Source organism: Hemiscyllium ocellatum, chromosome 24, assembly GCF_020745735.1.
Source record: "Hemiscyllium ocellatum isolate sHemOce1 chromosome 24, sHemOce1.pat.X.cur, whole genome shotgun sequence".
Lineage (NCBI taxonomy): Eukaryota > Metazoa > Chordata > Chondrichthyes > Orectolobiformes > Hemiscylliidae > Hemiscyllium > Hemiscyllium ocellatum.
Window position 1 is genome coordinate 26,076,703 of NC_083424.1, and position 24,921 is coordinate 26,101,623.

The following is a 24,921-nucleotide window of genomic DNA, read 5'->3' on the forward strand; positions in this document are numbered from 1 at the left end:
GCTGAAGATGGTTGCACCTAGGACACCACCCTGAGGAATCATATTAAAAATCACACAACACCACGTGATAGTCCAACAGGTTTAATTAGAAGCACTAGCTTTTGGAGAGCTGCTCATTCATCAGGTGGTTGTGGAGTATAAGATTGTAAGACACATAATTTATAGCAAATGTTTGCAGTGTGACGTGTATAAAATCATATACACATTCTCAAGTGAGAATGTAACTTTTAAAAGAGTTTTGCGATTTATATATGAAAGAACTGAAACCAACATGGTCATTCTAACAGATGAGAGACTAACAAATAACCTAGGTCTTTGCCAATATATAATTTCAGTTACATCACACTGTAACCTTTTGCTATAATTGCTGCGACTTACAATCTTATACTCCACAACCACTTGATGAAGGTGCGGTGCTTCGAAAGCTAGTGCTTCCAATTAACCTGTTGGACTATAACCTGGTGTTGTGTGATTTTTAACTTTGTACACCCCAGTCCAACACCAGCATCTCCAAATCACGAGGAACCATGTACAACAGAAGAAGCCACTCATTGTGTCCATTAAATAAGCACCTTATATATTTCTCCACCAGAGAAAATAATTTCTCCCTATTTGCTTTGTGGAATTGCTTCGACATTTTGAACATCTCAACTATATGACCAGCTCCAGTGAAAAGCTGCCATTCCCCTCCTCCTCCCTGGAACAGGGCAGCAACCGCTTGGCCACACTCGGGCGCCCCACGAAATGCCTGTAATTAATTCTTGACAGTCCTGATTTTTCAATGCATTGCCTAATTTATATATTTTAAAAAGTTGATTATGTAAACTTGTAACGTTATTTCTGAATGCGGAACTGGTGCCTATTTAGTCCGGCGTGGGGGCAGCCAGCTGTAACGAGGAGGGTCTGGGGTCTTCTCTTGTTGTCCATGTGCGGAGGGACGTGTTGGTGATGGGTGGCACGGAGAAAAAGAAGGTGCGGGGCCTGGGGAGAGGGGAGAATGCGGGGAGGGAGAAGACGGTATTAGGCTGGGAACCGCTGTGTAAAATCTCTTTCAGCCCCGCTGTTCGATTTTCCTTCAGCGATGTAGCTGCGGCAAGGACGCGACTTTTTTTCCCCGTGGCAGCCTCGGGCCTGGACCTGGCAGCTGGTCTAGTAACTAGTAACCCCCCTCCCTCGCTGATTGGTAACTAATATCCCTCCCCCGCTGCCTGGTTACTACTAACCTCTCACCATATACTGCCTAGTTATTAGTAACCCTCCCTCTCCCACTGCCTAGTTATTAGTAACTCTCCTCCCTGACTGCCTGGTTACTAGTAAGTCCCACTACCTGGTAACCAGTTAACTCATCCTCCCCTTCTCTCCCCCCCCCCCCCCCAACCCCTATTGCCTGGTAACCAGTAAAAAGCACCCCTCTGCAGCCGAATGAGCAGTAATCCCTCTGCCTGGTAACCAGTAACCTCCCTGCCCCTGCACTGTCTGGAAACTGTAAGTGGTCACTAATGCCACCACTGTCTGGTAACTAGTAAAGCACCCTCAAATGTCTAGTAATCAATAATGACACCATTCACTATCGAGTACTCAGTAAGCAACCCTCTTCCCCCTTCACCCAGCTGTCTAGTACTGAGTAAATCTCCTCACTGTGCCCATGGCCCTGGCAAACAGTTACTGTGCCCCCGCCCCCGCCCCCCCCCCCGTCTTGCAATCAGTAACCTTCACCCCAGCTATCTTGTACCATCCCCTGCCCCACCAATCTAATGACTGATAATACACCCCCCTCCCCCCCCAGCCTTCAGCTCCCAAATCTCTCCATGTGGCTGTATAATCACATTCTCTCCTTCCCTCCCTCCCACTGCCACAAATAGTTTAGTAACAAACTCTCTCTCTCTCTCTCTGTCTTCTCCCCACCCCCCACCCCCAATCTGTAATATCTTTCTCCCACTCCACAAAACATCCATTAGCCAGTAGAGAGTAACTGCTTTTCCATTTCACTTTTTACACTAAATCCTCTTCCCCAATCGGGTGGTATTATCACTCTCCCTTCAGTGGTGTTGCCGTACTGTTTTTTGCCATTCTTACAGCTCCTGCCATTCTCCAGTTATACTATCTGTGCTGTTGCAACTGAAGCTCAAAGCTGAGATTTTTCTTCTGCTGAAAACTAAAATGCTTTCTTTTTTCATCAGTATGAGCGAGGAGCTGCCACAAACTACATTACTAGAAATAAAGCCAGGAAGAAGCTGCAACTTAGTCTTGCAGATTTCAGGTAAAATCATAAAAACTGAAAGAACTGCAGATGTTGTAAATCAGAAACAAAAACAGAAATTGTTGGAAAAATTCAGCAGGTCTGGCAGCATCTGCGAAGAGAAATCAAAGTTAACATTTTGGGTCCGGTTCTGAGGAAAGGACCCCTAGACTGATCCTTTCCAGCAATTTCTGTTTTTGTTTTAGGTAAAATCATGTTTATTAAATGTGTCGAGCAACTTGTGTGTTTGGAGGGTGAATGTTATTAAGAAGATTGCAATAAATATTTCCTGTTGAGTTCAATTTTAGGATGTTTAAACAAGATGGCTACTGGAGTAGTAGTAGATCATTGGCGTTCATTTTTCAAAATTTGCTAGATTCAGGAAAGGTTCTGTCAAAACTGGAAAGTTGGAAGCATAACCCCACTTCAAAAAGGAAGGGAGGCAGATGGGAATTATCAGCATGATTTTGTGAAGGGGCAATTGGGTTTAACTTATTTACTGTTCTTTTGAAGAAATACGCATAGATAAAGGGGAACCTTTAGAGATACTGCACTTTGATTTCCAGAAGGCATCTGACAAGGTGCGACATGCAAGGTTGTTGCACAAAGTATGAGCTCATGTAGGGAAGACCATTAGCAGGAATAGAAGGTTGATTGGTTGGCAAGCAGAAAATCGATTATACATCAGTGTGTGAAGGAGGGATCTGTGCTTGGATCTCAGCTTTTTACAATTTACATCAATGATTTTACAGTCAAAAAGTGTGGTACTGGAAAAGCACAGCAGGTCAGGCAGCATCTGACGAGCTGGAAAGTCGACATTTTGGGCATAAGTCCTTCATCAGGAATGTGGGGGTGGGGGGAAAGTAGCTGCAGGTGGGGATGATAGGTCGGAGGGCAGGGTGGAGTGGATAGATGGAAACGAAGGTGGACAGGTATGACAAATCAAGAGGGTGGTGCCGTGTTGCAGGGTTGGATCTGGGATGGGGTGGTGGGTGGGGGTGGGGGCAAGGAAAATGGTGAAGTCGACATTGATGTTGTGTCCTTGGAGGTTCCAAGGCAGAAGACGAAACATTCTTCATCCAGGCATCAGGTGCCTTGGATTTGGTGGTGGAGGTGGCCCAGGAGGTGTGTGTTCTTGGCGGAGTTGTGAAGGTTGGGTGGCCAGGGGCTTTGAAGTGCTTGGCCACAGGGCGGTGGTGTTAATTGGTCCATGTATCCCAGAGATGTTCCCAGGGAGGCATCCTGTCTCCCCAATGTAGAGGATACACATCAAGAGCAACGGCCACAATAGATGAGGTGTTTGGATGTACAGGAAAGTCTCTGCTGGATGTGAAAGGGTCCTTTGGGAGCCTTGGATGGAGTTGAGGGGAGAGGTGTGGATGCAGGTTTTACACCTCTTGCGGCAGCAAGGGAAGGTGCTGAGAGTGGAGGGCGTGTTGTTGGGGTTGTAGACCTAACAAGTTAGTCAATGACTTTAGATGCAGGGAATGAAAGCACAGTTAAATTTGTGAGCTTCACAAGGATAGGTAGTAAAGTGTTATGAAGAGGTCTTGAGGCTACACACAGACATTTGATAGTAAGACTTTTTTTAAAAAGCTGAGTATTACATAAACAACGAAGAATTCCAATGTGCAGTGAGATCTAGGTATTCTAGTGAACGTGAAACAAAAAGTTAGTGTGCAAGTACTGCAAGTAAATAAAGAAAATTGAATGCTATATTTTATGAAAGTGTGAAATTTTATAAAACATAAAAATAAAGATAAAAACAGAAAGAACTGCAAATGCAATAATTCAGAAACAAAAACAGAAATTGCTGGCAAAGCTCAGCAGGTCTGGCAGCATCTGTGGAGAGAAATCAGAGTTAACATTTCTACTCCATTGACCCTTCCTCGCTCAACCTGAAACATGAACTCTGTTCTCTCTCCACAGATGCTGCCAGACCTACTGAGCTTTTCCAGCAATTTCTCTTTTTGTTTATGAAAATAAGGATGTTATGTCTCAATCATGCAGATCATTAGTGAGACCACATCTTGAATAACGTGCAGTTTTTAGATTAGATTAGATTCCCCACAGTGTGGAAACAGGCCCTTCGGCCCAACAAGTCCACACCGACACCCCGAAGAGTAAACTCCACCCCCCCCCCGGCCAATGCACCCAACACTATGGATAATTTAGCACGGCCAATTCACCTGACCTGCTCATCTTTGGACTATGGGAGGAAACCGGAGCACCTGGAGGAAACCCATGCATACACTGGGGGAATGTGCAAACTCCACACAGACAGTCACCCAAGGCTGGAATTGGCCTCCTCATTTTAAGGAAGAATGTAAATGCATTGGGTGCTGTTCAGACAGGGATATTAGAGTCATAGAGATGTACAGCATGGATACCGAGAATGTATTATTTATCCTTTTGAGGGAAGGTTGGACAGATTGGACTCTGTTTTGAAGAGAGTGACATAATTTGTTTGTGTAAGATTCTGCATATTTATGACAAGGTGAATGTGGAAAGGATATTTCTAGTTGGAGAGTCGAGGACTAGTAGGCACTGTTTAAAAAAATTTAGGGGTCATTCTTTTAAAGTGGCTAGCAAACTTGAGGCCTGTGAATTTTAAATTCTTTGCTTCTGAAGCAGGGTCACTGGATTTTGTAATGATGAGTAGGCAGATTCTTGTTTTGTAAGGGAATCAAGGATTATTGGAGGTAGATAAAACATGGAATTCAAAACATTTGAAAGACCAGCCATACTTTTTTTTTGATTGAATGGCAGAAAGACGCAAGCAGCTAAATGGCCTCCCTCTGCTCCTGATTCATGTGTGTGTTTGTATGTAATTATTAGATGGTTCAGCTAATGTTTTACCTTTCATTAATCAGGATAAGTGACATTACAAAATAGCATTGAAACTGCTTCTGGAATACTAGTCAACATGCTGTTGGTAGGGCGTAACACTTTGAAAAATACCCTCACAGGAAGTAACACAGCTCCTGGAGGAGAAGCAATTGGATAGAGGTACAAAGTTTTTTGCATTGTCCTTCTTTTGACTTTTAGAGGAGCTGTATGGCACAGTGGCTCTGTAGTTAGCACCAATACCTTGTAGCGCCAGAGACCTGGGTTCAATTCCAGACTTGAGTGATTGTCTGTGTGAAGTTTGCACATTCTCCCTGTATTGACATGGGTTTCCACCAGGTGCAATGGTTTCCTACCACTGACCACAGATGTGCAGGTTAGGTAGATTGGACATGCTAAATTGCCCCATAGTGTCCAAGGATGTATAAGCTAGGTGGCTTAGCCAGGGTCATTGTGGGGTTATGGGGATAGAGTGGGATCTGGTCCTGGGTGGGATGTTGTTTGGAGGCTTGGTGCAGACTGGATGGGCTGAATGGCATTTTTCCACTTTTTTATATACTATTTGTGTTTCTGAAGGTTATGTGGAGATCTGACTACAGTTCAGAATTCATCAGAATGTGTTGTTTCAATTGGGTTTCTTAATTTTAACATTGGAGAGTAAAAGGAGGTCACAGCAATAGGGAACAACAGTGGAGGAATTTGAAAAAGAGGATGGGAATTTTAAAGCAGGCATGTTCCTGGAGCAGGAGTCAGTGAAAGTCATCTGGTATGATGGATGGAAAGTTGTGAATTCGGATATTGGTTTGAGCTTAAGATTTTTAAAATTAGAATCCCACAGTGTGGAAACAGGCCCTTCGGCTCAACAAGTCCACATCGACCCTCTGGAGAGTAAACCACCCAGACCCATTTCCCTACCATATGTTTACTCCTGATTAACGCATCTAATGTACACGTTGCTGGACACTATGGGCAATTTAGCATAGCCAATTCACCAAACCTGCACATCTTTGGACTGGGAGGAAACCGAAGCACCTGGAGAAAACCCATGCAGACACTGAGAGAATGTGCAAATTCCACACAGACAGTTGCCTGAGGCAGGAATCGAACCTGGGTGCTTGGCGCTATGAGGCAGCAGTGCTAACCTCTGAGCCGCCGTGCTGTGCAGGGCAAAAATGCGAGGATGGCAAGGCAAATCCTACATTACTGTAGACAGACATGATCTAGTGTTTCAACAGCAACTATTGATGAAAGACCATCGATGAAAAGTTGGGTGATTTGAGCCAAGTAGTTTCCTGCTTATTCATTATATTTCTGCAGAATAGTTTCAATATGTTTGCTTCATTTCTTTCAATAGGCGACTATGCATTCTGAAGGGTATTTATCCTCATGAACCGAAACACAAGAAGAAAGTTAACAAAGGTTCAACAGCTCCACGCACTTTCTACCTCTTCAAAGATATCAAATTCTTACTGCATGAGCCTATAGTGAATAAATTTCGTGATTATAAAGTAAGTTTACATTCTCTCTTCAGTTCATTTCTTATCGAATAACAAGTGGAATATGCTTATTTTATAAACATTTGGCATAAGATTGGTAGTTTGTTAAGCTGAATGAATCTTAATTCTGTGGCAAGTCTCCAAAGGTTTATTTGTGACCATACTTTTTTTATGGCTGCTGTATTGGTTTCTCACTGAATCACTTTGTTTTTTTCCTCAGCATTTGGCTGAAAATTGTAATTGAAGAGAAATGAAGCTCAAAATCATAAGACTTGTTCTTAAGCTTTCTTTTCAAATTTGTAAATTGGGAAATGGTTTCTGTGCATCCCTAAGACATATTTGTTTTGGCGGCGGGGGGGTGTTGCTTGGTATGAAAACTGTAGTTGAACATGTTCAAAGCACAACTGTAATTTGTGTTTTTATTGGACTTTTTTTTCTTGTAGTTCAGATGTATCTTTAAGACATCTGTAGTTTTTAATTATAAATGCAAGTTAAAATATTTTGCTCTCCAAAAAACTTGAGATATTTATTTTTCTTAAGTCTTCATTTTTAAGACTTTTATTTGAAATGTTATTTTTCCCAAAAAAAACTGTTATTTTGCATCATCATCTCCCAAAACTGCTCATATTCCAGTAAATTCCTGGAAATCAGGGGTAACTGGTAGCATAATTTCTCAAGCAACTGTCTACTTAAACCCTTCTTCTTCACCCCCTTTTTGCAATAGTAAGATCATCGATACCTCTCATTAAAATTGAGGATATAATTGAAATACAGTTCCCTCTAACTCACCAAAACAAACCTGCCCCAGCTCTGAACTCGTTTTCTATTTCTCTACAATGTCCCCATGTAGTCTCTTCCTGTCCAGGAAATCCTGTTCCCATTCCTTTCACCCCACTTGCAGTAAACTGCTGATGAGCCTGATTACTCTAGAGGCATTCCTGGATTGAGGTGTGAATGATCCCCTTTTCAAAGATACATTGTCACCCCTTTCAAAGTAGCCATCATTAACTTGTTAAAATATACCTTTTTGACAACGCTAATCTTGCAAATATTGCTCACTTTCAAACATTTATTCTTCTGAAATTTATAGAGGGCACTCTATTTCAGTGATCATTGTGCATTTACCCCTTCTCTGCTTCTGCAATCTCACAAGTAGTTAACTACATCACCCCTTTCCAATCTCCTTTTTTTTCCCTCATCAAACTCTGAGATTCCACTCATTTAATTACACTTGTCTAGTGTTATGATCTTGCCAAGGATTTTTAGGGAAGAAATCTGAACACCAAGTCAAGCAGCAGAATTGCCACTGTGTAATTCCACATTTTTAAGCAAAAATAAACTTCATTGTGTGTAAACCTAAACTTAAAAGCAAATAGTACTAACTTAACACGGCAGGCTATTAAGAACCTATAAAGTGGGTCCACTTTTTTTAAACACCCCCCCCCCCCCCCCCCCCAAAATAACTTCCCTAAATCTTCCAAAACCTCTTTTGAAGGTTCATTCATTCATTTTTTGCTGGGACCAACCAAAAAGGTATGTTACAGCAATTCGCAATTTCCTTTAATTCTTCTTTGTATTCCAATAATGTTTTATCTGGATTTTTTTTAGCTTTTGGCTTTGCTACCATCCATCTTTTCTTTTACTGACCTTTCAGCTGTAGATACCTTAGTGGTATTGGGAGATTAGGTAATAGTAATAACATTGTGAAGGGAACATGGTCATTACCTGGCACCTGTGTTGTGCACATTATTTCCCACTTAGCAGCCCAAGCCTGAATGTTATCTGGATTTTTTTGCTGCATATGGGCTTGGATTGTTTAAAGAAGAGTCACGAATGGTGCTAAACATTGTGCATCATCAACAAACATCTCCAGTTCTGACCGTGTGACAGAAGGAAGGTCATTGATCAAATAGCTGAAGATAGTTGAACATAAGACATTGGGCTTTTGTGGTGCAGTGCTCCTACCTGTGAGCAAGGAGATCTGGTTCAAATCCCAACTGTTCCCAAGGTGTATAATGACAAATCTGAACAAATTAATTCATAAAATCTACCCTGGAACTGGGGTGTGTGCCTTCTTCCAGGACGTCTGCATTAAAAGTCCTAATTACCCCACAGCCATATCATAACATGTCTGAACCGGTTGCTTTAAAAATAACAACCCTGAAGACCTCCTGCAGTGAGGTCCTGGCACAGAAGTAATTGACCTCCCACAATGTACTTTTGTCTAATATCCAGTGTTTGGGGTGCAAAACCTTCTAATTAAACATTAAGAAGATTGAAGGTACTATCTGCGATTTCCCACGGCAAGCTATTGCCACTGATTGCATGTTTTCCGTCTGCATAACCCCAGATTGCACTGGAGTTTTCACAGCACCATTCTTTTTGACCCAAATTGAACTTCTGATCTTGTAATCTTCTTACTGAAGACACTGTCTATTCGATGCATCTGCTGAAACATTCAGCAGTGACTTTGGACTAGTTGAGCCTTGAAGTAACAATGTTTTCCTAGTCAACTTTCTGCACATCACTTTGTGTAAACTTCAGAGTTTGTAACACACTGTCCTATATTTAATCCTACATCTCTATCATTCCTGGAATTGTAGAATCCCTACAAGTGCTGAAAGAGGTCATTCGGCCCATTGAGTCTGCACCGACCCTCTGGAGAACGTCCCACAAGACCAATCCACACTCTGCAAACTCCCATGGGGTTTTACCTTTGTTTCCAACCTAACTTGCACTTCCCTGGACACTACAGGGCAATTTTTTAGCATGGTCAATCCACCTAACATGCACATCTTTGAACTGTGGGAGGATACCCATGCAGACACAAGGAGAATATGCAAACTCCACATAGTCACCCAAGGCTGGATACTAACCTGAATCTCTGGCATTCTGAGGTAGCAGTGCTAACCACTGTGCCACCCTAATTAGTTATCCCTCATTAGCTCCTGGTCTCTGTCTGTTTCCAGTTTAAGATTCTCAGATTTTTTTTATACAATCGTCTCTGGCAACTCCGCTCCCTATCATCATCATCCCTTTATACACAACCTTCCGAAAAGTCCTTCCACCTCTCCATTTTTTCCAGTATTAAGTGCCATGGCATTTTTTCATTCACCGTATGATATTCATTCATTAGAAAAGTACAGCACAGAATAGGCTCTTCGGCCTATGATGTTGGGCTGAAGTTTATTCTTAATCTAAAATAAAATAACCTAACCTGCGATCCCCTCAATTCACCGCTGTCCATGTGCATGTCCAGCAGTCGCTTAAATGTCCCTAATGACTGTGCTTCCACCATCACTGCTGGCAACACATTCCATGCATTTGTGTAAAGAACCTACCTCTGACATCTCCTCTATACCTTCCTCCTAATCTTAAAACTATGATCCCTCGTGCCAGCCAAACCTGCCCTGGGGAAAAGTCTCTGGCTATTGACTCTATCCATGCATCTCAATATCTTGCTATACCTCAATCAGGTCACCTCTCTTCCTCCTTTTCTCCAGAAAGAAAAGTCCAAGCTTAGTCAACCTCTCCTCGTAAGACAAGTCCTCCAGTCCAGGCAGCATCCTGGTAAACCTTCTTTGCACCCTCTCCAAAGCCTTCATATCTTTCCTATAATAAAGCGACTAGAACTGGACATAATATTCCAAGTGTGGTCTCATCAGGGCTTGTAGAGCTGCAGCAAAATCTCGTGGCTCTTAAACTCGATCCACCTGTTAATGAAAGCCAAAACACCACGTGCTTTCTTAACAACCTGAGTTATATCTACTATTGTATCTACCATTTTGGAGTTTAACTAGACATCGAGAATTTTTTCCAGTAGTTTGTCTAAGATGAGTTATTAATTCTGTTGCAGCCCTAGAAAGACCTTTTTTACAATATCGTTACAATTACTTTAATAGCAAAGTACTGAATCCTCTCTGTAGGCAAACTTCAATATAAATAAAGGAAGATCTGATCCAAGAATTTTTTTTTGACATTTACTTCAATTTCTGTTTCATTTATAAAACTCTATGGTGGTTAAAGCACATTCTGTGGCTGTTTCATAGGAAACATTTTGTTTTGTAATTTGGTCTATTAAACTGATATGAGAATGTAAAGCTGTTATATATCCGGTGGCCCAGTCGTTAGTACTGCGTCTCACAGCGTCAGGAACCTGGGATCGTTTCCAGCTTCTGGTGACTGTCTATCTGGAGTTTGCACATTCTCCCCGTGTCTGCGTGGGCTTCCTCCCACAGTCCAAAGATGTGCAAGTGCTAAATTGTCCCATAGTGTTCAGGGATGTGTAGGTTAGGTGAATTAGTGAGGGGTAAATGTAGGGTGGGTGGGTGGGTTACTGCTCGGAGGGTCAGTTGGGCCAAAGAGCCTGTTTCCACACTGTCGGGGTTCTGTGATATGGTTATGTTTCTTTCAGGTATTTGTCCGGAAATTACGGAAGGCCTATGGAAAGGCTGAATGGGAAACCGCTCAAAAGCTTCAGGAGAATAAACCTGTGTACAAGCTAGATCATATTGTCAAAGAAAGGTAATTTCTAGATCGACTCATGTTCATAAAAGTGAACTCTGTCATTTTCATTATTCCTATTTACATATTATGCATTTCAAATGATGAAAGGTGTGCTGTTTTTAGGTTTTGGATGCATTAACTGTGGTAAAATTCAAAATGTTGATTGACAGCTTCTCAACAGTTCAGTGGATGTTATATTCCATTTTTATTCTGCTTCCGTAGGCTAAAAGATTAGTATGATGGTAATTAGGAACTTCACAAATTTTCAAAAACATATTTTCAGATTGTTAGACTCTAATCTGTGCACATATATTAGATTGCCCTTAGAAGATCTCAGATTAAATTTAGGAATCACTATCTACATTTTCCTCCAGATATCATAAACCTGCATTAATTTATATTTTGCTGAAAAATAGAGAAAATGCTCTCATCGGTTTAGAATTGCAAGAGTGCCAAATCTCAAAGGGAACAACAATTTATTCTGCATGAGACACCAAGTACTGATTGGCTGGTTTGTCCTGGATTTCTCCAAATGTAAGGATATATGAAAGAACCAAAAATAAAGTGAAAGATTGGATTTTGCTATTATTTTTTGTATTCAGTCTGAGTACAAGAGATGTGCTCTATGTGCCTCATACCTGAGATCAATTTGGAAGGCTAGCTTGAAGGAATTAGGCAAGAACTTTCAAAAGCTGATTGGTGGCAGATATTCACAAGTAAAGGGATGGCTGGAAAAGAGAAGCCTTCAGAAATGAGATAACAAGAATCCAGAGAAATTATATACCTGTTAGAGTGAAAGGAAAGGCTGGTAGGAGTAGGGAATGCTGGATGACTAGAGAAATGGAGGGTATGGTTAAGAAAAAGAAGGAAGCATCTGTCAGGTACAGACAGGATTGAATGAGTGAATCCTTAGAGTATAAAGGCAGTAGGAGTAGACTTAAGAGGGAAATCAGGAGGGTAAAAAGGGGACATGAGATAGCTTTGGCAAATAGAGTTACGGAGAATCCAAAGGGATTCTACAAATAAACTAAGGTCAAAGAAGAGCCAAGGGAGAGAATGAGCCCTTTAAAGATCAGCAAGGCAGCTTTTGTCTGGAGCCGCAGGAGGCGGGGAGATACTAAACAAGTGTTTTGCATCAGTATTTACTATTGAAAAGGACATGGAAGATATAGAATGTATGGAAATAGATGGTGACATCTTGAAAAATGCTCATATTACAGAGGAGGAAGCGCGTGATGTCTTGAAACACATGAAGGTGGATAAACCCCTGATCAGATATACCCTAGAGCTCCGTGGGAAGCTAGGGAAGTGATTGCTGGGCCCCTTGCTGAGATATTTGTATCATCGATAGTTACAGGTGAGGTGACAGAAAACAAGAGGTTGGATAACGTGGTACCAGTGTTTAAGAAGGTTGGTATGGACAAATCAAGGAACAATGGACCAGTGAGCCTGATGTCGGTGGAAAGACTAGGATTGATTAGGGATAGTCAACATGGCTTTGTGCGTGGGAAATCATGTCTCACAAACTTGATTGAGTTTTTTGAAAAAGTAACAAAGAGAATTGATGAGGGCAGAACAATGGACGTGATGTATATGGACTTCAGTAAGGCGTTCGACAAAGTACCCCAGCAAGGTTCGGTCTTATGAAATACAGGGAGAACTCTCTATTTGGATACAGAACTGGCACAAAGGTAGAAGATGGAGAGTTGTTTTTCAGACTGGAGGCCTGTGACCAGTAGAGTGTGATAAGGATCAGTGCTGGGTCGACTACTTTTCGTCACTTATATAAATGATTTGGATGTGAGCTTAAGAGGTGTGGTTAGTAAGTTTGCAGATGACACCAAAATTGGAGATGTAGTGGACAGCAAAGAAGGTTACCTCGGATTACAACAGGATCTTGATCACATGGACCAGTAGGCTGAGGGGTGGAGTTTAATTCCGATAAATGCAAGGTGCTGCATTTTGGGAAAGCAAATCTTACAGGACTAAAACACTTAATGGTGAGGTCCTAGGGAGTGTTGCTGAGCAAAGAGACCTTGGAGTGCAGGTTCATAGCTCCTTGAAAGTGGAGTTGCAGGTAGATAGGATAGTGAAGGCAGCATTTGGTATGCTTTCCTTTATTGGGCAAAGTATTGAGTACAGGAGTTGGGAGGTCATGTTACGGCTGTACAGGATATTGGTTAGAGCTGAAAATGTGTTGCTGGTTAAAGCACAGCAGGTCAGGCAGCATCCAAGGAACAGGAAATTTGATGTTTCGGGCCAGAGCCCTTCATCAGGAATTTTTCCTGATGAAGGGCTCTGGTCCGAAACGTCGAATTTCCTGTTCCTTGGATGCTGCCTGACCTGCTGAGCTTTAACCAACAACACATTTTCAGCTCTGATCTCCAGCATCTGCAGACCTCACTTTTTACTCCAGGATATTGGTTAGGCCACTTTTGGAATATTGTGTGCAATTCTGGTTTCCTTTCTATCAAAAGGATGTTGTGAAACTTAAAAGGGTTCAGAAAAGATTTACAAGGATGTTGCCAGGGTAGGAGGATTTAAGCTATAGGGAGACGTTGAATGGGCTGGGCTGTTTTCCCTGGAGCGTCGGAGATAGATGCGTGACCTTATAGAGGTTTATAAAATCACAAGGGGTATGGCTAGAATAAATCAACAGAGTCTCTTCCTTGGGGTGGGGAGTCCAGAACTAGAGGGCATAGGTTTAGGGTGAGAGGGGAAAGAGATAAAAGGGACCCGAGGGGCAACTTTTTCACTCCGAGGGTGGTACATCTATGGAATGAGCTGCCAGAGGATGTGGTGGAGGCTGGTACAGTTGCACCATTTAAAAGGCATCTGAATGGATACATGAATAAGAAGGGTTTGGAGGGAAATGGGCCAGGTGTTGGCAGGTGGGACTAGATTGGGTTGAGATATTAGTCGGCATGGCTGAGACTGAAGGATCTGTTTCTGTGCTGTACATCTCTGACTGTAATAGCACATTTAATCATAGTACACAGTTGCAATACAGCATATCTGCTATCCAATTTAAACTGAGTGCATGACAAGGACAGCAGTCCAATCAAATCTCTTAAATGGTCTGTTTCTTCCCTGGATGCGAAATCATCTTTCTGTCAAGACCAGATCCATTTCATTGAGATGCAGCAACACTTTCCACAAAAAAATTGTTAATTCAAAGTCACTCCTAAATTGTTCTGCTTACTGTCTAACTATATACACTTAAAGACCCCAAAAGCCTGACTACCAATCTTAAACTGCTTTTTAGTTTCATCTATCTCACATTATTCTAATTTTGAAGAATGTCCATCTCTAGCATTGACCTGTATCATGGAGAAACTGGCAGGCATCTTTGTGATATCAATAAAGTATTGTGGGTATGCTTTAAGCTGAAAGCAACCTATATTCAGCAAGATGCAACTAACTGAGAAATGCCATACCCTAGCTATATCAGCCAGTCCCTAAACATTTGTTCAAATTCCCATAGCTTCCCTTTCTCCATTAAAGTTTCCACTAATGTTGTTTTTCACATCTTATTGTAGACCAAGTAAATCTAGTTGCCATGGCTATTAAGTGCAAGGTGGAATGTTTTTACTTCATTGTAGTTTGTTGCTACAATTTTGTCCAAGCTCCCTTCAGGCTGAGGTGGCCTCATTTTTCACATACATTTTATAGCCAATCTCTTCTATAAGTTTAGCATACTCAAACTTCTGTAGGTTTTAGGATTTTTTGTGTGAGTAGCTGTATGTGCAAATTGCCAATGTAGTTTTAAGAGAATTCACTTAAACTCTTATCACTGATTGCTAATCTCATCTACTAAATATATTCATTGGCGATGTTAGGTCTTGTGAAATGACTACAATAACGTCGTATCATGTTCTGAGGAAGTCCTATCTGACTCAAAATGTTAACTATTTCTCTCTCCATAGATGCTGCTAAGATGTTAGAGCTGCTAAGTTTCTCCAGCACTTTGGTTTTTTTTTGTTCCAATAATGTTCAGGTTATACAAACTACATCCACTGGCTTCCCAGAAACAACTGGCTCGCTCTGTTCCATTTCCAGTTTTAATTTGAGTTCTTTTCATAGATGGTCTGCTCAACAGTAAGGGGATTTCACTTTACATCTGTGTTGATTAAGACCATTTATCCATATTTTCAGGGAATTGTAACACCTTTTATCGACTTCAGCATGTTGACAATCCCAAATCTGTAACAAGTAGCATTCTCAAATTTCTTAATCTTACTTCTGCTGCTATTGAGGTACAGAAGATAAGGGAACAACTGAAAAAGGGAGGGAGGCCAATCAATGCAGGACTGAGGGCGTTGTACTTAAATGCATGCAATAGATTAAACCAGGTAAGTGAACTTGTAGTACAGATTGAAATTCGATGATATTGTGGGTATTACAGAGATGTGACTGCAAGGGGATTAGAGCTGGGAACTGAATATCCAAGGATATGTTCCATGGAAAAGATAGACAGAGGGGGCACGGTTGTCTTGTTAGTAAGGAATGAAATTAAAACAATAACAAGAAATGATATAGGGTCAGAAGGTATTGAATCTATTGGGTAGAGTTGAGGAACAACAAAGAAAAAAGACCCTGATGGGAGTTGTGTACAGGCCTTCTGACAGTAGCAGGAGGTGAGGAAGAAAATAAATCCAGAGATAGAAAAGGCATGTAAGAAATGCACTATTACATTAATCATGGTGACTTCAATATGCAGGTACACTGGGAAAACCAGGTTGGTAGCGGGTCTCATGAAAAGGAATTTGTGGAATGTCTACGAGATTTTTTTTGGAACAACTTGTGGTAGAGCCTACTAAGGAACAGGCACTTCTGGATTTAGTAATGTATAATGAGACAGACTTGATTCGAGAGCTGAAGGTGAAGGAAACCTTAGGGGGTAATGACTATAATATGATAGAATGCACCCTGCAGATTGAATCGGATATAATGATGTTACAGTTGAGTAAAGTTAACTACAGTGGTATGGGTGAGGAGATGGCCAGAGTTATTGGAAGGACAGCCTAGTAGAGAAGACAATGGAACAGCAATGACAGGAGTTTCTGGGGCTAATTCAAGATTCATTGCAGAAATTCATCCCAAGGAAGAAGTTGTCTATTATGGGAAGAATGAGGCATCAGTGGCTGACGAGGGAAGTTAGGGATTGCAGAAAAGCAAAAGAAAAAGCATACAACACAGTGAAGATTAGTGGGAAGTCAGAGGATTGGGAAACCTTTAAAAACCAGCAGAGGAAAACTAAAAACCTAATAAAGGTGTGGGGAGAAGATGAAATGAGATTAAGCTAGCTAGTAATATAAGTTGAAAGAGTTTTATTTTATGATATCTGAAAATTGAGAGGCAAGAATGAACATTGAACCAGTGGAAATTGAGGCTGGAGAAGTAGTGATGGGTAACAAAGAAATGCCAAAGGAACTGAATAGGTACTTTTGCGTCAGTTTTCACAGTGGAAGAAACCAGCAACAGAACTTCGAGAGTCAGGAGGCAGAAGTGAGTGCAGTAGCCGTTGCTAAGGAGGAGGTACTTGGAAAGCTGAAAAGTCTAAAGGCAGATAATTTCACACGGACTGAATAGACTACACCCTAGAATTCTGGAGGAGATACCGAGGAGATTGTAGAGACATTGGTGGTGACCTTTCAGGAATCACTGGAATCGGAGAGTCTCCGAGTCATAGAGATGTAAAGCATGGAAACAGACCCTTCGGTCCAATCCGTCCATGCCGACCAGATATCCCAACGTGATCTAGTCCCATCTGCCAGCACCTAGCCCATAATCCTCCAAACCCTTCCTGTTCATATACCCATCCAAATGCCTCTTAAATGTTGCAATTGTACCAGCCTCCACCACTTCCGCTGGCAGCTCATTCCATACTCATTCTGTGTGAAAAAGTTGCCCCTTAGGTTTCTTTTATATCTTTCCCCTCTCACCCTAAACCTATGCCCTCTAGTTCTGGACTCTCACACCCCAGGGCAAAGACTTTGTCCATTTACCTTATCCATGCCCCTCATAATTTATAAACCTCTATAAGGTCACCCGTCAGCCTCCGATGCTCCAGTGAAAGCAGCCCCAGCCTGTTCAGCCTCTCCATATAGCTCAAATCCTCCAACCCTGGCAACATCCTTGTAAATCTTTTCTGAACCCTGTCAAGTTTCACAACATCACCATGTTTAAGAAGAGAGGGAGGCAGAAGGCAGGAAATTATAGGCCTTTGGCCTGACTTCAGTCATTGATAAGATTTTAAAGTTGGATTATTTAAGATGAGATTGTGGGATACTTTGAAATGAGAACTACAGAAACTCCACGGTGCAGTTAGGCTCCATTCAGCCCATCAAGTCTGCACCAATCCTCTGAAGGGATCCCATCTTCCACACTATCCCCATAACCCCACATTTACCTTGGCTAGTCCACCTAGCCTGTACCTCTTTGGACTGTGGAAGGAAACCATAGCACCCAATGGAGACCCATGCAGATTTGGGAGAATGTGCAGACGCCACAGACAGTCACTGAGGCTGAAATCAAACCTTTTCTTGGTGCTGAGAGGAAGTAGTGCTGACCACTGTGCTGTCTCTGTGGTAAAAAAGGGCTGAATTGGCAGGGCTTCATTAAGAGTAGGTCATGCCTGACAAGTATATTAGAACTCTTTGAGGAGGGAACAAGCAAGTTGGACAAAAAAGAGCCAGTGAATGTAATCTATTTGGATTTCCAGAAGGTCTTTGACAAGGTGCCACATAGGTGGATGCTAAATAAGAGCCCATGGTATTAGGGGCAATGTACCAGTATGGATAGAGTCTTGGGTGACTGGCAGAAGGCAGAGATTAGGGATAAACATGTTTTTTTTCAGGATGGTGGCCAGTGAGTAGTGGAATTCTGCAGGTAGCAGTATTGGGACCTCAACTATCCACATTATACATTTAATGGTCTGGAATTTAGAAGGATGAGAGGTTATCTGATTGAAACTTGCAGAATACTGAATGACATGGATAGAGTGGATGTGGGGAAGATGTTTCCAGTAGTAGGAGAGACTAGCACCCAAGAGCACAGCATCAGGGTGATGGGACGACCCTATGGAAATGAGATGAGGAGGAATTTCTTCAGATGCAAGGTGGTTAATCTGTGGAACTCATTGTCGCAGAAGGCTGTGGAAGCCAAGTCATTAAGTATATTTAAGATAAAGATTCTTGATTAGTGAGGGAATCAAGTGTTATGGGGAGAAGGGTTGAGAAACATATCAGCCCTGAATTGGCTGAATGGCCTAATTCTTCTCCCATATCTTATGGTTTATTATTTAATGATTTTTCGGGGATATTTTATCAAATCCATTCCATACATTGTCCGTTTTGGACAATGGATGCACGTCCTCCATTGCAACTGAAACATTCATTACTGAGTTGAAGCTTCTTGTACAGTTTCCCTCTGCCTGACCTGTATCAGCCTCCCCTTCTGAAACTTCCACAGTTTTGAAATCAGTGTTATTCCATTTAGGACAATCCTTTACACAATACTATTTTCAGTTACATCCAAAGCGTCTGTGAACATACAGAAAGCCAATCCTGGTTTTCATTCATCTGTTTCATTTTCCTCTTCCTCTAATCTTGCCCAAGGTACCTCTACACTCACATCTCCTTTACCTATTATTCACTTACCATTCTGACACTTTTGGGCTGTGTCTGGACAGCCTTGCATTTCTGTTGCTGTTAAATCCTCCATCCCATGTGTTGCTGCCGAATGTCCCAGTTGAGCTACTCGGCCCACTGGGAATGAATGTTTTCTTTGCAGTTTTTTTTAAGGTTTCTGACATCTGTTCCAAAGGAATGTTTCTTTTGCAAAATTAAACACTCCAAGTTTATCCTCCTTGTGAGGCCCTAGATCAGTCTTATAGTTTAATGGTAAATGCTGAATTGGGAATATTTTCAAGTAAAATTTTTCCAAACTCTAATGTAGTCTGTTTAAATTCAATTATATATTCACTGAATAATTATCAAGTTGATCATATCTGATATGTGTTAACAGATTTGTTGTTTTTATAAATTTTGTCCTTAAATGTTCGTAGATTATCCAAACTTCCTCAGTATCGAATTCTGAGCCTCTCCTTTCTGAGAATACTTTACAACTGATCCTTCTTCAAATAGGAAGTGACAAAGTATGGCTTTGGCACATTTTTCTTATGTTTTGGGTAAGGTTCATCTTCTCAAATCATTGGTGGGATATCATATCCTGATGCTTTACAGTTTGGGTTTAGCCATTCTTCTCAAACGTAACTCAAATTTATAACTATAGTCTGAAAATAACACTTAGTTTCCAGTCTTCAGCTTTACGCAAGTCTCTGCTACAAATATAAAATCAGAGCCAAGCCAGTCAGTGAGACAGAAATCAAGATACCTCTGTTTGTGGATAAAGTTTATTAACAACTCCGTCTTTCAACTCCTTCAACATATCAGTCTCACCAGTTCTCCTTTGTGCCTAATCTGCCAATTAATCCATCAATTAACCACAATTATCTGCTGAACTACTTGTTGCATTTGAAGTCAGAATCTGATGAGATATCAAAGCGTGAGTAAGTGATTCACCAAAGCTTTCAATAGCAAAGCTCTGGAGATAATGAAATCCTTGTATCAGGGCGGGATGAATTTGATAATATGGTTTGTATAAATTTAATGCTTTTTAAAAAATGTTTTTAAACTTTTTTTTGTTAGTGATTTATTTTATTGTGGTAGTACTTCAATTTGAGCATGGAGTGGCACTGTTCCAGGTGGAATAACATCATTTCTGCTACCTTGACCATATGTACCCCTGATTCTTAAATTGACAGAGCATACAGTTTAAAGCATTTATAATTACCCCACATGATCTCCAGAACACAAGCTGCTACTGTTTAGCAGACAGAACCACGGAAGACCAGCTTTCATCAATTGTCAGCTTCCTCTTTGCACCGAAAAATAATCCCGCTGTCCATTTTTTTTTTCCCCTGGCTTCACATATTTGCTTCAAATAATTGCTAAGACTTTTGAAAGATGTATTTATGGGTAAGTTTGCTTCCACTGCCACCACAATTTTATAAATGCTATAACTCTATAAAGGATTTAATAAAGAAAATAATTCAAATTAATTTTTTTTAAATAAAAAGTGTTGAGGGAATTTGGTTTGTTTTGTTTATAGACCATAGAAAAGTACAGCACAGAACCGGCCTTTCGGCAAATGTGCATGTCCAGCAGTCGCTTAAATATCCCTAATGATTCTGCTTCTACGACCATTGCTGGCAACACATTCCATGCATTCACAACCCTCTGCGTAAACAACCTACCTCTGACATCTCCTGTATACCTTCCTCTTCATATCTTAAAACTATGACCCTTCGCGCCAGTGAATCCTGCCCTAGGGAAAAGTCTCTGGCTATTGACTCTATCCATGCCATTTATTATCTTTTATACCTCGATCAGGTCACCTCTCTTCCTCCTCCTCTCCAGAGAGAAAAGTCCAAGCTTAGTCAACCTGTCTTCGTAAGACAAGCCCTCCAGTCTAGGCAGCATCCTGGTAAACCTTCTTTGCACCCTCCCCAAACCTCTGTACCTTTCCTATAGTAGGGTGACCAGAACTGGACACCATATTCCAAGTGTGGTCTCAGCAAAGTCTTGGAGAGCTGCAGCAAAACCTCGTGGCTCTTAAACTCAATCCCCCTGTTAATAAAAACCAAAACATCATATGCTTTCTTAACCACCCTCTCCACTTAGGTAGCAACTTTGAGGGATCTATGCACTTGAACACAAGATCCCTCTGTTCCTCCACACTGCCAAGAATACTGTCTTTAATCCTATATTCAGCATTCAAGTTCGACCTTCCAAAATGCATCACTTCGCATTTATCCAGGTTGAACTCCTGCCATTTCTCGGCCCAGCGCTGCATCCTGTCTGTGTCGTACTGCAGCCTGCAATAGCCCTTGACACTATCAATGGCACTTCCAAACTTTGTGTCATCGGCAAATGTACTAACCCATGTCTCAAACTCTTCATCAAAGTCATTTATTAAAAACTACAAAGATCAGAGGCCCAAGAACAGAGCCCTTTGGGACACCACCGACCTCCAGGCAGAATACTTTCCATCTATAACCACTCTGTGCCTTCAGTCAGCCAACCAATCCTGAATCTAGACAGCCAAATCTCCCTGTATCCCATACCTCCTGACTTTATGAATCAGCCTACCAAGGGGAACCTTATCAAATGCCTTGCTGAAGTCCAGATACACCCCATCCACTGCTTGACTTTTGTCAACCTGTCTCGTCACCTCCTCAAAGAACTTAATAAGATTTGTGAGTTATGTTGTGCCCCTCACAAAGCCATGTTGACTGCTTTTAATCATGCTATGCTTTTCCAAATAGTCATAAATCCTATCCCTCAGATTTCTTTCCAAAACTTTGCTGACCACAGACGTAAGACTGACTGACTGGTTTGTAATTGCCAGGGATTTCTCATTCCCCTACTTGAAAAGAGGAACAACATTCGCCTCCCTCCAATCCTCCGGTACAACCCCTGTGGAGAGTGAGGAAGTAAAGGTCTTCGCCAGTGGCTTAGCAATCTCCTTTCTCGTTTCCAGGAGCAACCTAGGATAGATCTGGTCTGGCTTATTGATCCTGGGGACTTATCGATCTTAATGTTTGCCAGAATTTCCAGCAGATCAACTTCATCAATCTTGATCTGTTCAAGCCTTTTTCCCAGCTCCTCAACGTTCGCATTCACAACAAGGTCCCTTTCCTTTGTGAAAACTGAAGCAAAAATCTCATTTAGGGCTTCCCCTATCTGCTCAGACTCCATGCACAAGTTACCTACACTATCCCTGATTGACCCTAACTTCTCCCTGATCATTCCCTTATTCCTCACGTATGAGTAAAATGCCTTTGGGTTCTCCCTAATCCTTCCTGCCAAGCCTTTTTCGTGCCCCCTCCTGGCTGTCCTCAATCCATTTCTGAGCTCCTTTCTAGTAAGCCCGGAATCCTCTAAAGCTGTGCTAGGTCCTTGCTACCTCTACCTTATTGAATCTGCCTTCTTCCTTTTGATGAGAAGCTCCTCTGTTCTAGTTATCCAAGGCTCCATAATCTTACCCCTTCTTGCCTGTCTCAGAGGAACAAATTTGAGCATCACTTGCAACAACTGCTCCTTAAGTAGTTTTCACATGTCTGTTGTGCCCTTTCTGTGGATCAATTACTCCCAATTTGTGCTTTCCCAACTCTTGTCTGATAGCATCATTATTTCCTTTTCCCCAATTAAATATCTTCCCTTAGTAACTACTCCATTCCCTCTCCAAGGCTATGGTAAATATGAGGCAGTTGTGGTCACTGTCACCAAAGTGTTCTCCCATCGCGAGATCTGACACCTGCTCTGGCTCATTGCCGAGCACCAAATCCAAAATGGTGTCTCCCCTCATCGACCTGTCTACATACTGAGTAAGGAAACCTACTGAACATAGCTGACAAAAATGGCTCCACCAAAATCATCTGCACTGAGAAGTTTCCAGTCACTATTGGGTAAGTTAAGTCCCCCATAATAATAACCCTGCTACATCTGCATTTTTCCAAGATCTGCCGGCCTATGAGTTCTTCAATCTCTGTACTGCTTTCGGGGGTCTGTAGAAAACCACCGATGAGGTGGGCTCCCTTGCTGTTCCTAACTTGCACCCGTACTGACTCAGTAGACAAACCTTCCTCGATCCTTCATTTCTGTAGTTGTGATGCATTGTCTGATTAGAAATGCTACACCCCCTCCTTTTTCCACCTCCCCTGTTCTTTTTAAACATTCTAAACCCTGGAACATCTAGCAGTCATTTCTGCCTTTGTGAAACCCACGTCTCCCTTATAACCACAACGTCATCGTCCCAAGTACTGATTGATCCATGTTGTAAGTTCATCACTTATTTCTGACCCTCCTTGTGTTAAAGCAGACTTTAACCATTCCCTTTGTTGTATCACATGAAAAACCTTCCCAATAGATTCACTACGTCCTGTCACTGCCCCTTCTACAACTAACCCCCTTCTCAGATATGTAGCTCTGGTTCCCAGTCCTTTGCCAAACTAGTTTAAACCCTCCTGAACATAGTTGGTAGCTTTAGCTGGGTTTGACTGGGGAGGAGAAAAGGATGGTTTGGTTACTATGTTCAGCTTTTCCTACTTAGCTGCGGCTTTGTGATCGGCTGTGATCGATTTTCCTATCTATGCGTAATTGAACAAATATACTGTTTGTGTTTGACAAGTCAGTGAGTATAACATTCATTTCCTCATGCAATGCAGGCGTAGGCAAGAGTTTTAATAATTTAAATACTTCAGGAACATTTAAATAATCATGGTTTACTTGGTACATCTTTTAAAGCAAAGCTTCATCGTAGAAGAAGAGTTAGCAAATTGTCTTACTGTGTTCCTTTTGATGATCAGTATCCCCATATGTCACTCTGCCAATCCATCATCTGAAAGCACAGTGGTTTAGTATCAACACAATGAAAGTGGATTCAAGTTAGATTTAAAATCACATTGTCTGCTTCATATTATGTCTGCCTGATCGCTTGATGTATCTACTCGTTTAATTGGGAATATTAAAAAAATAATGTCCTTATTGACCCTCAAAGCTCTTTTGGAATGTTTTTTATTCACACCACTACCCCTACCCCTGCTCTGACCCCCAAACTACCGCCTCTCCATTTTATTTAACAGTGCCATGTGACATACCACTATCTAGTAGACAAACTAGCTGTGAGAAGCATAGTACTTAAGAGAGGAAACACAGTGACTTGAACCTTTGGCTCTCATTGGTAATGAAAACAGGAAATTGTAAACATCAATCAGTCAATGCTTAAGCAACAATTTAGGATAATCCTTTGATTTTATTTTAAATTCCAGATTTCAATCATTTTTGGTTTTCTGTTTGAGTCCTGTGCTCTTGAGTTCTGTTTTAGTTCAGTTGTGAAACATTGTGCATGTAACAAATTAATAATGTTCTGACCTTTTAAAAAAACAACAGTGAAGGTGGTTAGGGACATTACAAAGCTATAAGCATCTCGGAAGGGGTTTGGATAACTGTAAAAGAGCATAGCTCGAATTACGTCGATCAGGTGTCCTCAAAGATGTTTGAGTTTTGGAAAATCTAATTATCTCCTTTGTGATTTTCCCTTTCTCAGTCTGATCCAACTACCCTTGTTCAACATGATACTTCCCCAACTATTTACACTACTTGGTGCGTTTTCAGTGGTAACTACCAATGATGCATTTTAATTCTGCTGTTGGACTGCTACAGGTTGCACCATACTGCCTGTTCCAGTCTCTCTCTGCCTCCTTACCTATATGCATTTTGCTCTTTTACCCCAGCCCACCTCTGTGTACTCCTACCCCACAAACAGCAAACTTTCTCTTTTTAAATTTTACTGGAAGTTTGTATCTTCTGTTATTTTCCCATGTGGTATTAAATTACTTGATGCAGAAGGTGTTTTTGTTTTTCTAAAAAGTGATTTTGATGCTAGAACAAGCTTCTCATGGTGTTTGCTGATGTGGAATCATTGTATTCTTAAAAACAACTTTTTATGAACACTTAATTCCTCACATATATTTTGTTTTTAAAGGACCTGTTCAAAATTGCTCCTTTGCTTTTAGGGGAGTAATGTTTTAATTCAAGGTGCTCTTCTAACTGTTAATGATTGACGAGCAATCTGTTAATACATCCTCCATTTGCACTGTTAACTTTAGGTTTCTGTTTACATTTAAAACAATAGGATTTGTAAGTATTCAAAACCTTTTAGAAACACTGACATCTCCTGTTTCCCGGTTAAATTAATGCAAAATAC

The 24,921-nt window shown here is 41.3% G+C and overlaps 1 protein-coding gene across 1 annotated transcript in view; it reads left to right on the top strand.

The window, feature by feature from the left end:
- Positions 1-906: 906 nt before the first annotated feature.
- pes (pescadillo) overlaps positions 907-24,921 on the top strand; it is a 51,634-nt gene continuing 27,619 nt past the window's right edge. Inside the window, exons 1-4 of the mRNA XM_060843599.1 lie at positions 907-972; positions 2,181-2,260; positions 6,441-6,594; positions 10,997-11,106. Coding sequence (XP_060699582.1) covers positions 949-972; positions 2,181-2,260; positions 6,441-6,594; positions 10,997-11,106 — 368 coding nt within the window. The 5' untranslated portion in view covers positions 907-948. The remainder of the gene's footprint in view (positions 973-2,180; positions 2,261-6,440; positions 6,595-10,996; positions 11,107-24,921) is intronic.